Source organism: Lithobates pipiens, unplaced genomic scaffold, assembly GCF_037356315.1.
Source record: "Lithobates pipiens isolate NorthernLeopardFrog02 unplaced genomic scaffold, aLitPip1_a1.2 Scaffold_19, whole genome shotgun sequence".
NCBI classification, from domain to species: Eukaryota; Metazoa; Chordata; class Amphibia; order Anura; family Ranidae; genus Lithobates; species Lithobates pipiens.
In genome coordinates, this window is record NW_027507764.1 from 205545 (window position 1) to 220231 (window position 14687).

General features: G+C 48.5%; 1 protein-coding gene across 1 annotated transcript in view; it reads right to left on the reverse strand.

The window, feature by feature from the left end:
* Positions 1-6927: 6927 nt before the first annotated feature.
* FOXH1 (forkhead box H1) overlaps positions 6928-14687 on the reverse strand; it is a 13838-nt gene continuing 6078 nt past the window's right edge. The window contains 3 exon segments of the mRNA XM_077493887.1: positions 6928-9437; positions 13372-13439; positions 13442-13475. Coding sequence (XP_077350013.1) covers positions 8415-9437; positions 13372-13439; positions 13442-13475 — 1125 coding nt within the window. The 3' untranslated portion in view covers positions 6928-8414.

Genomic DNA, 14687 nt, shown 5'->3' on the forward strand with positions numbered 1-14687 from the left:
TGGAATACCGGACCTTGGGCCCAGAAAAAACAGTGGGGGGGGGTCCCCCAAAATGGATACCAGACCCTTATCCGAGGATGCAGCCCGGCTGGTCAGGAAAGGGGGTGGGGACGAGCGGGAAAAGTGTCAATAAAAACACACTACACGGGTATTTCAAATAGTTTATTAGGCAGCTCCGGGGGTCTTCCGACTTCTCCGTGCTTTCCGGTTCTTCTTGCGCTCTCTCCGGTTCTTCTGCTAGGCTCCTCCGCTATCTTCTTCCAGCTCTTTTGCGAGCATTGGCCCGGGCTTCTCCTTTGTCGTCACCGTCTTCTTCCTCCTCCTTCTGTTCTTCCAATGTTGACACAGCGCTCTCTTCCGCTGTAATGCTGTGGACACGCTACATAACGGCTTATATAGCCATAAGGGGCGGGGGCACCGGGTGATGTCGCACGACCCCGTCCCTTATGACGTCACAGTCCTGGGGCATGCTGGGACTGTGACGGCATAAGGGGCGGAGTCATTGTGTGTCATCACCCGGTAAACCCCGCCCCTTATGCCTATATAAGTCGATACGCAGCGTGTCCACAGCATTACAGTGGGAGAGAGCGTTGTGTCAATATTGGAAGAAGATGGTGACGACGCAGGAGACTGGGCCAACACTAGCAAGAGAGCTGGAAGAAGATAGCAGAGCAGCCCAGCAGAAGAACCAGAGAGTGCGGAGAAGTTGGAAGAAGACCCCCGGAGCTGCCTAATAAACTATTTTAAAAACCTGTGTAGTGTTTTTTTAATTGACACTTTCTCCCCCCAGGTGAATGGGTAGGGGTACGATGTACCCCATACTCATTCACATAGGGTGGGGGCCAGGATCTGGGGGGCCCCCTTATTAAAAGGGGCTCCCGGTTTCCGATAAGCAACCCCGCCTGCAGACCCCAACAACCAACGGCCAAGGATGTTGGGAAGAGGCCCTTGTCCTCAACATGAGAACAAGGTGCTTTGGGGTGGGGGGCCCGCATAATGGACACTACAAGATGGATACTACATGTGGCATCGGAGCCAGGGAGTAGGGCCACAGTATGCCTGTAAATGGTGGCTGATGCCCTGCACTGTGAGCAGGCCAAGGTGTCCTTAGAAGGGGTCTGGAGCAGGTGTAGAGGAGGCAGGAGATCTCCCGGGTGTAGCAAGATGGCCGCCAAGCACCCGGCCAGAGCCACAGAGCACTGTGCAGGAGAGCCACAGCACGGGCTGGGGGGAGCGATCAGCCAGTGGTGGGGTTATGCCACTGAGGGAGGCTGAGAACGGGCCCAGGGTGTTCAGGAGGCTAGTAGTGAATGTCAAGGCCGCAGCCAGGTGTACCAAGATGGCCGCCGCACTGGGAGCAGGGCCTAGGCCCAGCAACACACTGGTCGTAGCAGGAGAATGGAGGGCTGGCAGGGCGGCCAAGGGTGTCAGCGACTGTGCCCCTGTATCAGATGCTGGCCGCTTGCCGGCCAGCGGCGCAGGAAAGTGTGGCAGGCTGTAGGCTTCACTAGGCCGCGGCCTCGATGGACGGCATCAGGGTCCCGCGGACCACCAGGCCCCACCGGAGATGTAAGGAAGCCGGCTGGAGGACGAGGGGGCCCCCTTACCTCACCGCTAGTCCAGGAGAGGCTCGTTTTGCAGTGCACAGGCCAGGAAGAAGGCGGCGGCCACAAGCGTGCAGGCTCCCAGCCGATCGTGGGCCAGAATCCGCACCATGGACCCACCGACTGCAGCAGGCAATGGAGGAGAGCAAGGAGGTAGGTGCGTTTTAGGTCTGTGTATGAGAAGGATGGCAAAGGATTGAGCCTAGGATGTTTGGAGCTCTCCACTTAGACGTTCGCCGCCGTTCACATCTGGACACGCCCCCCTGGGGGGAAAATTTTAAACTAAAAATGAACTAAAGTGTTCTATTTCTAAAGTCTGTCGGATTTTTGGCATGCAAAGGTCCGATGGAGCCCACAGACAATCGGGGTGTACGCGGCATAATGCATCTGTTCCACCTGCTAGCGGATCACTTGTTCCTGACACAAAGTTGTCGACTTTGTTGTTGAATCTGGACACAAATAGGTCCATGTCCGGAGCACCCCATCTCTGACATACCGCTAGGAAGATGTCGGAGCGAAGAGACTATCCTCCCGGAAATAATTGTTGGCGACTCAAGTAGTCCATCTGCCAATTCTCTATTCCTGGAATGAAAGTTGCCGATCTGCAAGGAATGTTGTGTTCTGCCCAAGCTAGAACATTATTCACCTCTTTTTGGGCTGCATAAATTCTTGTGCCCCCTGGTAATTGATGTAAGCCACAGCCGTGGCATTGGCGGACTGAATCCTGACAGGACAGTCCCATAGTCTGACCGTCCCAGATTCTAGGGCTAGACGTACTGCCCAAATTTTCCAAAATGTTGATAGGCAAGGTCCTCTAACCTGGACCATCTACCCAGGACAGAATCTTCTTCCCTGGCTGCTCCTCAGCCTAGAAGGCTGGCATCTGTTAACACTTTCCAGGATACAGGTAGAAAAGATTTTCCCTTTTGCTGGATAGCAACCACCAATTTAGGCTCTGACTTACACTTGGCTCCCGACGTATTTGGAAAAAACCAAGGCCTGAATCCTCTCATTCCAGACCGACAGGATGGTGTTTTGAAGCAGTCTTGAGTGAAAACTGCATGTAAGGGACGGCCTCGAAGAAGGCCACCATTTCACCCAACAATCTCCTGCCCAGCCGAATGTTTGGATTTTCCTTTGTTTTGATAAGTTGAATTAGTCCTACAATGGAACTGATTCTTGTCTGGGGTAAGAATACCTTCTTCTGTACGGTATCTATGACCAGCCCCAAGTACTGTAATCTCCTTGATGGTTTTAAGGCGGATTCTTCTAGGTTGAGTATCCAACCCAGAGATTCCAGGTAGTTTACAGCTGTGTTTAGATCGTCTAAATAGGCTAGGACCGTTATGCCTTGAGCCCTTAATCTGGCTAAAGGAGGTGCCAGAATCTTTCAGAACACCCGTGGTGCTGTGGCTAAACCGAATGGCAGGACCACAACTGAAATGATGATTTTATATTTCAAAGCGCAGAAATTTCTGGTGAGCGGGAAAATTTGGCACATGGAGATATCCATCTTTGATATCGATCAAAGCCAAAGAAAAAAAAAAAAAACTCCCCTCCTTGCAGGATGGACACCGATCGGATTGTGTGAAAAAAAAAAAAAAATATCGGATGTTTAAGTGCCGATTCAGAACTTTGAGATCTAGAATGGGTCTTACCTCTCCGTTTGGTTCTGGAACCGTGAAAGGTTTGAATCAAAACCTGTGCCCTGTTCCACTAAGGGGAACCTCTGATATCACCGACTGGGATAATAGATGATCCAGAGCCAGGAACAGAGACTTTGTTTTCTCTGGATCCTTGAGAACATTTTCCCTTAGAAAAAACGAGGAGATGGAAACTCTCAGAACTGAAGAAGCCACCCATCTGTCTTGACATTGTTCCTGCCAGATCTTGAGAATGGCAGGATCCTTCCCCCCACCTGAGCGAGCGGGGGTGCCCCTTCATGAGGAGGCTTTAGCATTCTGCTTTGTGGGCTTTCTGCCCCAAGACCTCTTTTGACCCTGGTGCTGCCCTTGGGGACTTCCCCTTGAACCTGACAGTGGAGGCCGCCGAGACTGCCTAGAGGCTGATGCCCCTGATACAGGTGAGGAAGCATGCTTAAAAGTAGAAATATTTGAACTTCTTTACTGGTAAAAGAGACCTTTTTCCATTAGAGATTCTTTGGATGTATTTATCCAGATCGTCTCTAAATAGCCGTTCACCATGAAAAGGGGGGAAACTGGCTAAGAGCTTTTTACACGGTGCTTCGGCTGACCAATTTTTCAGCCGTGGGAAACTCTGTGAGAATGCACTAGTCCAAGTATAAGCCGTGAGGCTTGAATGATAGAATCTTTCATAGCATCTACTGTGAGACACCGTGCATCTGATACACCAGCCCATTGCTGGGCCTGCTGATCAGGCAGAATCTGAAGTATCTCCACAAACTGTTCCTTAATGGACGGAGATACACCAATTGCAGCAAGAACCGCCTGCGCTACTCAACTTGCTAAAGAGTTTCAACTTTTTATCTGTTGAATCCTTTAACATTTGCGCATTATCCACCGGATATGTGAGATTCTTGCTCACTGAGGTGATTGCAGCATCAGTTTCTGGAACCCCCCCTTTTTCTTTCATGGAAATCCTCCTCCATAGGATAAAGTGTGGAGAATTTCTTGGGAGGATAATATTGTTTATCTGGATGTTCCCATTCAAAATACATAAGCTTTTTTAGCCATGAATGAATAGAAAAAAAAACATCCCCAGATGGGGGAGGTTCTAATGAACCCAATTAGAGGTGGGTTCCTCGAAAGCCAGGCAGAAAAAAGGTTGAGTAAGGGAGTACACAAGCAACCTGTCTTCTGATGCTACTCCTTCTATATTAGGATCCTCAGAAGAGGATAAATATCTTCCAAATATTTGGGAAGATCTGCCTGATCCCCAGCCTCCTGCACCTCAATAAGAGGGTCCTGAGGACTAGATGGGGATCTGCTATGTTTAGTCCCACTATGGAGAGACATCATAGCATTAATCTTCTTTCCAAATTACAAATGGTAGAAGAAAAAAACCTTTTGTATGATATATACAGGGACTGAAGTGTTTTATGCAACAACAGTTTCCCCTGATGGCTCAATCTGACCGGCCGCATCCCTCTCAGAGGAGGACGACATTCTTTTGGAGATGGATTTAGTTTATTGTGAAACCACTGACTCTTTAGAACCCTTAGAGGAGTTCCTGGTCCCTCTTCCACTCATAGCCTGAAGCACAAAGCAGAGGCCCTACCAGCAAAAGAATGTGCACCGCTAGGCTATAGTTCAGTGCCATTAGCTGCTATTAATCCTAGCCTGGTAAATTATAATGTGTCAAAGGGAAAGGTCTGGGTCACTACCCGGAAACAAGCCATCCTCCTCATGTGTCCCTCCACAGCCAGCAGCTACACACATACAGTGCTTTAACACTTCCTCCATGTGTGGCTGGCGTCTGGCACTGTTAGCCACGCCCCCCTCCTTTCCAATGAAAGTGGTTTACCGTGCGAGCGGCGGCTCCGGCGTCCTGTAAAATAGCAGACTTGGCGGGGGGGTTAAATGCTCTGCTGGGCGGCCGTGCATAATATCAGGCCTCCATGGCTCAGATATGTAAGGCTGCGACTTGGTCATCAGTCCGTACATGCACTAGATTCTATCAGGTGGATGACAGAGGGCAAGAGGATACCGCCTTCGGGCGCAATGTACTACAGGCTGCAGTTTAGTTCCTCCGGTCTGTGGCGGTCTATATTTCTGATCTGTGTCTCCCTCCCCTCAAATTGAGCATCGATTTGGGACATCCCACTATGTAATGAAGGCTCTGTGTCCCCGCGATGTACTCTCAAGAAAATAGGATTTTTTAAATACAGCTTACCTGTAAAAATCCTTTTGAGAGTACATCATGGAACACAGGGCTCCCGCCTTTCTTGGGCTTTACGTGGATTCCTATTGCTTTGCTACAAAACTGAGGTGCCTCCCATATGGGAGGGGTTATATAGGGGAGGAATTCTCCTTAATTGGGGTTAGCCAGTGTCCAATCACCGAAGGTGCTTATATAACCCACTATGTAATGAAGGCTCTGTGTCCTGTGCTGTACTCAAGAAAAGGATTTTACAGGTAAGCTGTATTCAAAAAATGTATTATATATACACTCTCCCCTCCCCCTATTGACTATCTGTATATTCCTATAACCCTATATACTCCCCTCTTTACAATCTATATAGTACCCCCTGTATCCTCCCCTCTACATACTATCTATATCCTCCCCTCCCGCTATATACTATCAGATGCTCAATAGGGTTTAGGTCTGGAGAAATGCTTGGCCAGTCCATCACCTTCACCCTCAGCTTCTTTAGCAAGGCAGTGGTGGTGTTGGAGGTGTGTTTGGGGTGGTTATCATGTTGGAATACTGCCCTGCGGTCCAGTCTCTGAAGGGAGGGGGTCATGCTCTGCTTCAGTGTGTCACAGTACATGTTGGCATTCATGGTCCCCTCAATGATCTGTAGCCCCCCAGTGCCGGCAGCACTCATGCAGCCCCAGACCATGACACCCCCACCACCATGCCTGACTGTAGACAAGACACACTTGTCTTTGCACTCCTCATTAGGGATGAGCCGAACACCCCCCCGTTCCGTTTGCACCAGAACATGCGAACAGGAGAAAAATTCGGAAGAACACGCGAACACAGTTAAAGTCTATGGGACACGAACATGGGGAAAAAAAAAAAATAGATATAGATATAGATATAGATATATATATATATATATATATATATATATATATATATATATATCTCTATCTCTATCTCTATATCTCAAAAAGTGCTAATTGTAAAGGCTTATATACAAGTTATTGTCATAAAAAAAAAAAAAAAGTGTTTGGGGACCTAGGTCCCGCCCCAGGGGACGTGTATCAATGCAAAAAAAAAAAAATAAGTTTTTAAAACAATAGTTTTTTTCCTGGAGCAGTGATTTTAATAATGCTTAAAAGTGAAACAATAAAAGTGGGTCTGGTATGAATATTAAAAGGGGAACCCGAAATATATATATATTTTTTTAAATTGCGTGGGAATTTAAGGGGAAACCTGTGCCAAAATAAATTAAAAAAATGACGTAGAGGGCCCCCCCCCCCCCCCCCCAAATACATACCAGACCCTTATCCGAACACGCAATAGAGCGCCCCCCTCCTGAACTGTACCAGGCCACATGCCCTCAACATGGGGAGGGTGCTTTGGGTTCTGACATGTGTAATTATATAAAAAAAAAAAATATGTGTGTGTGTGATATCTCTATGGGAGCCGGCGCAGCCAATAAGAAGATACAGGATAGTTTGGCAGCATTTGTTTTATTTTAAAAACACAAAGAAGTGCAATAAGATGTGCAAAGTAGTGCAAAATCCTCATCGGGACTAAAAAAAAAAATCAGTTTGTACATAATAAAACAAATACTGACAGCATTGGGGGGGGGGATTGCATTTAAATTCTGTTTGTACAAGCCAGCAAAATCCCACCTTGGGAGGGTGGCCGTCTCTGTCTGGAACGTTCCAGAATTGGATGACCACAAGGCACAATGGAGGCTCCTGCAGAGGATTGTGGATATTGTCATCGATCGATTCCTTGGCTGAGAATCGGGAAATTGTTCTCATAGAAACTCTTGTCGTCATTGTACTACACTCACTAAATCCCACCACCATCCACACCAAAACACGTCAGAACAACACAGTACTGAGAACATTTGGGTGAAAGTTCTCATTAGAGGCGCCAGGGTCTCCAAAAAAAGAAAACCAAATATCGAATTCTACGTAAAATTAAAGTACAAGTTCAGCCGGCAAAGTTCTTGAAAGTCTCATAAAATGGCCGGAGTTGTGGTCAACACATCTTACAATTGGACAAAGGGGTGCCTGAGCCCACCATCAGTGAGGAGGCTGGGGATAGGATACCATCATCATGGAGGCCTGGGATGTGATACCATGGGGCCCATTTCATAACAGTTTCCAGAAGACCGTCCAGAACAGTGTTTGGACTGAGGAGGAATCCTTTCAGTCATGCAGGAAGAAGCACCAGCGTCCAATCATCCATCCCCAACTTCCAGCTTAAGTTGTTTCTTAAAGCCGGTGAAAGTTCTGTATGCAGTATGACCAATCACAATACAGCAAGAGGAGTTCTCAGACAGTACACATTGCTTCCTGCTATGCATAGGTACATAATGAAGACTTCAGCGGGGTCAGAGCAGGACACCATCTAAGTGAGAAGAGGCAGTACTCTGTCATTCCAGATAAGAGATTGGCCTATTTTCGGCCATCATCCCAATAAAGTGGGGGGGGGGGGGGGGGTGGGTGTTGGAAAAATGGATATCTTGTGGAAGCCAATAAACATGAAGCATTATAGCACCGACATGTACATCAGATAGTCAGGAGCAGCAGAATCTGCAGCTGGTTAGAGAGACCTCTTTGAGGCCATTTTCAGGTTTGTTGGCTCTTCCAATCAAAATTAGGAGTCTTTTCTCTAAGTTTAAAACTTTGTCATAAAATAAATCTCTTCTAAAAAACGCTTAATAAAAATTTTACTTCATTCATAAAATCCATCTCAAAAATCAAGACGAGTCAAACTTTTTACAGCTGGTCAGGTAATGTCCCTCCCCAGAAGCAGCAAATCCTTAAATCCATCTTCTCTTCCACAACAGCAGAGGTGAAGGTCCCAATCCTTCATGACAGCCATAAAATAAAAAATCATGGTCTCAGCAGCACTGCAGGGGCAGGTCCATCTCTAGGCCCACCCCCTTAAGCTGTAATAGGCGTTCGGACATTGCCAAACTCATACAAGCCTCTGCCCAGACCTGATCAGGTATTGACTGAAGAATGCTGGGTGGACAACATCTCCAGGGTGACTGGCCAACACATCAAATACACTCTTGTTGGGTGGCACAGCCCTCAGCATGCTATCAAGATCCAGTGAAGGTGCTGGTGGGCATGGCGGCTCTGGATGGCTCTTTGCTGGTTGTGGCAGAAGTCCCCAGTAGGTTGGGCTCATGTATGGAGAGGATCCATAGTTGTAGTACCCAAACTGGGGAAGGGCGAAAAAAGGGAGAACGTTGGGTGGAGCCACAACGTTGGGTGGGACACCCTTGGTGTAGGAAGTGGGCAAGTCAGAGGCCAAAAAGGGCATCTTAGCAGGAGGCTCACATCTCTCGGCATCAGAGTCCGGAGAGGAGATGCTTCGGAGGTCGTCATCCTCTCTTGTGTGCTTTGTGGCAAGACAAGACCTTGGAGGAGAATTTCCAGGGATTATATATTGACTGGGATCTCCATCTGAACTATGAGGAGAAATGGTGGAAAGGCTGGCACAGGAGGAAGAGTACAGGGACTGAGGAACTGAAGCACTGGGACTGCTGGAACGCTGGAACAAGCGTGAGTTTGAGTTATAGAGCAGAGGATTTGCTGGCCAGATGTTCTCAGGCAAGGATTGGGAATTGTTTTTTCTGCCCTCCAAAGACTTTGAGACATCCGCCAAGTCAACATCCTGCAGGTCATGGAGTAAAGAGTCGATCATGAAGGATGTGTTGAGTTTGCTAACCACATTGCTTTGATGGGAATGGTCCACCACGGGCAGGGAGCTGGCAGGAGAGAAGCTACTGGATGGCATCTGCTGGTACACCTCTTCACCAGCGCTGTACTTGAGGTTGTGCAGGATGTAGGGGGACAGGTCCTGGACAAAAGGGGTTGATCCACCACGTGCCATCATTGTGTTCTGCAACTTCATGGCATCCAGAGGGATACAGGTCACATCCACCGTCCAAAAGTTCCCCTTGGCCTGAGGTTTCCCTGGGTCCTTCAGCACCTATAAGAGATATAAAGACGCATCAAACCTTCTCAGAACCCAAAACCAAAAGACACAACAATGAAAGTGGCAGAAGAATGTTCAATTCATGATAGAATCACAGAAATAGAGATTTACATTCAGACAGATGATACAGAAGTTGTGTCAGGAGTCTAAAAAGGACTGAGCCATCCAATAGGAATGAGAAACTTCAGAAACAAAAAAACCCGGAAAATTCTTAGAAGCCGGAGGTCACCCAACTACAAAAAAGGCAAATTGCAGCTCAACCTGACACGGCCGATCGCAGAAAACATCACCCATTTAGATAGATTACCATATTACATACAAGAAGCAAAAAATATTTACCTGGGAGCAATCCATATGTGATAGGACCCCAAGACCTTACAATAGACCTTTCCTCAAGAAAGCCTCACCCGTGAAACACTGAGAACCCCAACACATAAAATCAAGAAAACCCTTGGTCTGGATATTATTACTTCCTAGATAACTGATGGCAAGGGGATTAACAGGATTCACCCTCAAGTTCACATAATTTCAGTCTAGCTTCACCAGACCCTAGGCAAATTCATCCATCACTGCTCCCCACCAAGAAAACCCCCCCAGAGATCCGCCAACGGAAGAAAACCCCACAAGATATCCATGCAGATAACCCCTACCAGAGATACCAGAACAGAACCCCACCAGAGACCCATCAACCAAAGAAAATCCTACCAGAGACCCACCAACCAAATACAACCCCACTATAGATCCACAAAAAAATAAAAATAAAATAAAAAAAAACACCCCCACAAAAATATCCATGAAGAGAACCTTGCCCGATATCCTCAAGGAGCAGCCCGCCATAGACCCACGAACAAAAGAAAACCCCCCACAAGATAGCAATAAAGAGAACCTTACCCCAGAAATCCTAGAAGAGAACCCTGCCAGAGACTCACCCTCAAGAGAAACCCAACCATACAGGGAGCCCACCGGCAAAAGAGCCACCAACAAAAGAAATGCCATCAGTTATCTAGGAATAAAACCCCACCAGAGACCCACCCTCAAGAGAACCCCCAGCAGAGATCCACCCTCAAGGGAACCCCCACCAGAGACCCACCCTCAAGAGAACCCCCACCAGAGATCCACCCTCAAGGGAACCCCCACCAGAGACCCACCCTCAAGGGAACCCCCACCAGAGACCCACCCCTCAAGGGAACCCCCACCAGAGACCCACCCTCAAGGGAACCCCCACCAGAGACCCACCCTCAAGGGACCCCCACCAGAGACCCACCCTCAAGGGGACCCCCACCAGAGACCCACCCTCAAGGGGACCCCCACCAGAGACCCACCCTCAAGGGGACCCCCACCAGAGACCCACCCTCAAGGGGACCCCCACCAGAGACCCACCCTCAAGAGAACCCCCACCAGAGACCCACCCTCAAGGGAACCCCCACCAGAGACCCACCCTCAAGGGAACCCCCACCAGAGACCCACCCTCAAGGGGACCCCCACCAGAGACCCACCCTCAAGGGGACCCCCACCAGAGACCCACCCTCAAGGGGACCCCCACCAGAGACCCACCCTCAAGGGAACCCCCACCAGAGACCCACCCTCAAGGGAACCCCCACCAGAGACCCACCCTCAAGGGGACCCCCACCAGAGACCCACCCTCAAAGTATGGTAATGCATTGCATTATAGCAGCACAAGGTGTGGATGGGGTCTCGGGGTTACCAAAAAAAGCTGAAATATCACTTCATTCAGGTCAGTCCTAATGTGGTGTGTATACACTTCCAACCCCTCCATCGGAGAAGTGGTACTGTCCATCCACACAAAACAGAATTGTGCAGAATGAAAAAAAAAAAAAAAAAAGTGTTTAGTTTCAGATTTGTTAGGTTAACAATTTCGTCTTCATTTTATTTTATTTTTTTATTTGTTTGGACTTCATTTTAGTTTTCTTTCTTCATTTTCTAATGAATTCCAAAATTTTTAGAACAATTAAATTCTGTGCAACGAAATAGCTGGTTAAGAAGTAGGCCGGCTGCTGTGTCCTTAACGGTTTTCATGAATTTAAAAAAATAACAAAAACAGTAAAGTTAGCCCATTTTTTTGTATAATGTGAAAGATGATGTTACGACGAGTAGATACCAAACATGTCACGCTTCTAAATTGCGAACACATGGAATGGCGTCAAACTTCAGTACTTAAAAGTCTCCATAGGCGACGCTTTATACAGTTTCGAGTTTGAGAGAAGGTCTAGTGCTAGAATTATTGCTCTCGATCTAACGCATGCAACGATACCTCACATGTGCGGTTTGAACAGTGTTTACATATGTTGGCGGGACTTACGTGAGCTACCGGGGACAGGGGCGTTTTAAATGTATTTATTTATTTTTGCACTTTTACATTTTTTTTTTTTTATCACTTTTATTCCCATTACAAGGAGTGTAAACATCCCTTGTAATAGGAATGTATTGTGACAGGTCCTCTTTATGGAGAGATATGGGGTCAATAAGACATCTCTTCTCCAGGCCGGAAAGCATGAGATCGGGGAAAAGAAAAAAAAAAAAAAAAAAAAAAAAAATTCACCGATCTCATGCTGACAGCCGCGACCGCGGCTTTATTTCCGGGAGCCCTGGGCGTGACATCATAACGTCCGGTGGTCATAGAAATCTCTATGCTCGTCATCCAGCGATTCATTCTCCAGGCCCCCGATGCTACGGGAGAGCCCGGAGAAGCACCGGATGGTGGCGGGGGAGGGGGGGGTGGTACTGCCGCTATGATCATTCTGATCGTGCACAGAATCGCCGGCTGGAAAGAATGATATCTGATGCCCGTAGCTGTCCCCCATCATTCAGATATTCCCCCACAAAATCAAGGACGTCCTATGACACCCTCAGCACTGAAGTGGTTAAAGGGCACCCCAGCCAAAATATAAAGAAAAAATATCTTGGAGTTCTCCCCCCCCCCCAATCTACACTGGACCCTTATCCAAGCATGTAGCCCAGCAGGCCAGGAAAGAGGGTGGGGGGGTGGAGGAACAAGCGAGCGCCCCCTCCTGAACCATACCAGGCCACATGCCCTCAAAGGACAAGAGCCTCTTCCCCACAACCCTGGTTGGTGGTAGTAGGGGGCGATTTATTGAAATATGGAAACACCCCCCTTTAACCAGGGGAACCCCAGTTCCCAGCCCCCTCCCCTGTGTGAATGAGTATGGGGGGGGGGGTGCATAGAACCTCTATTCATTCACCACAGAAAATCAAAAGTTAAGAAACACAACTCCTGTTTTGGGCAATTCCTTTATCAATAGAAAAAAACACGACTGAATAGACATAGGGGCGGGATTACCCGTTGCTGTTACTGGATGACCCCACCCCCACATCCACCTCTCATTGGGTGAGTGTCAGTATGGGGCAGATCCACCCCACCCCCATGTTTCTCTGTCCCAGTCATGTTCAGCGTTTTTTTCTGGTCGGATTTTTCGCTTTTTTTAATAAAGGAATTGTTGTGTTTGTGAACTCTTTAAGCACTTTTTAGTGATTGAGTAGGGGTGTGGCTATGTACCCCTACTCATTCACATGGGGGGGGGGGGGGGGGGGGAATCTTAAAAATACCAATAAGCTCCCCCCTCGCAGGTCACCACAACCACCAGGCCAGGGTTGTATGGAAGAGGCCCTTGCTTTGGGCGGGGGTGGGGGGAGCCCACAGAGTCATCAGTTGTTACCTGGGGCCGGATTTCCGGGCCGCTCCATGAAAACCAGCTATTCTTCAAATAGTGTTTGGATCATCGATCAACTTTTCACCGGTTCAAATTGTTCTGAAAATTTGGAATTAGTAACCATTTCATTCGGAGTTTCAGACACATCCGAATCTCAGAGTAAGAAAAAAAAAAGTGTCCAAACGTATCTTCAGACCGAAAAGAACAGAACGTCCACGGAGGAGGAGGACAGGACTCACCTTCCGGAAGCAGTGATTGGAGGAGAGGTTGTGGCGGACGGAGTCTTTCCATCCAATGTAATCCCCTTGAAGAACGGGAAGAGAATCTCGATCTCCTTCACAATCTGAGGGAAAAAAAAGTCATATCAGATCATCATCTTCTGACTCCACCTCCTCTTCACATCCCCGCCCACAGCGCACATCCTTGCCCACATCCCCACCCACAACGCACATCTCCAGGAGGGGGTTATGATGTCATCAGACACTATGACAGTATATGATGGATGTGGGCCGGGGGCTCAGAGGAATGTGCCTGGAACGGAAAGAACAGGGGAATGGTGGGGGGGGGGGGGGGGCTCATACATGAGGAGTACAGAGGAACGATGGGGGGGCTGGGCTCATTACAGGAGAGGAGTACAGAGGAATGCTGGGGGGGGGCTGGGCTCATACATGAGAGAAGTACAGAGGAATGGTGGGGGGGGGGGGGCTGGGCTCATTACAGGAGAGGAGTACAGAGGAATGATGGGGGGGGTTGGGCTCATACAGGAGAGGAGTACAGAGGAATGGTGGGGGGAGGGGCTGGGCTCATTACAGGAGAGGAGTACAGAGGAATGGTGGGGGGGGGGGCTGGGCTCATTACAGGAGAGGAGTACAGAGGAATGGTGGGGGGGGGGGGGGCTGGGCTCATACAGGAGAGGAGTACAGAGGAATGGTGGGGGGGGGGGCTGGGCTCATACAGGAGAGGAGTACAGAGGAATGGTGGGGGGGCTGGGCTCATACAGGAGAGGAGTACAGAGGAATGGCGGGGGGAGTCCATGCAGGAGAGGAAGAGACAAGTTTGGCCAGATTTAATTTTCCATTACAGTGGGTAGAGGAGTAGGTAGAGAGTACCTAGGAGTGGTGATTTCTGGCCAGGCCTTTAGAATTTCTTTGACTTGGTCTTGAGGGACATCCGGCAGAATCTCTACCATAATCCTTCAAGGGACAGATTCATCTCTTGAAAATGAAATTTCTTCAAAAATGGACACGTTTCTTTAGACGTTCCCCCCAATGGAAGCCTAGATTGTTCTTTAGAAGACTCAATCATTTTCTTTTTATGGGGGCCAAAGAACCCGAGAGATACAAGTTGACCACCGTTATGCGTCCCTCAGGGTGGTCTGGCTATTTTTTATGCTCAGCTGGTGACGGCCCCATGGTGGTTGTGTCCAGACCTATCGGTCCTGAAGCTGCGGTGGTAGTCTCTATAGAAGCTTTTACGTTTATTTTATTTAGAGGCCCCCGGACCCCCTATAATCTGACTCCCCCTCAATGCTTACTTCTATCTGACCTTCGGGGGG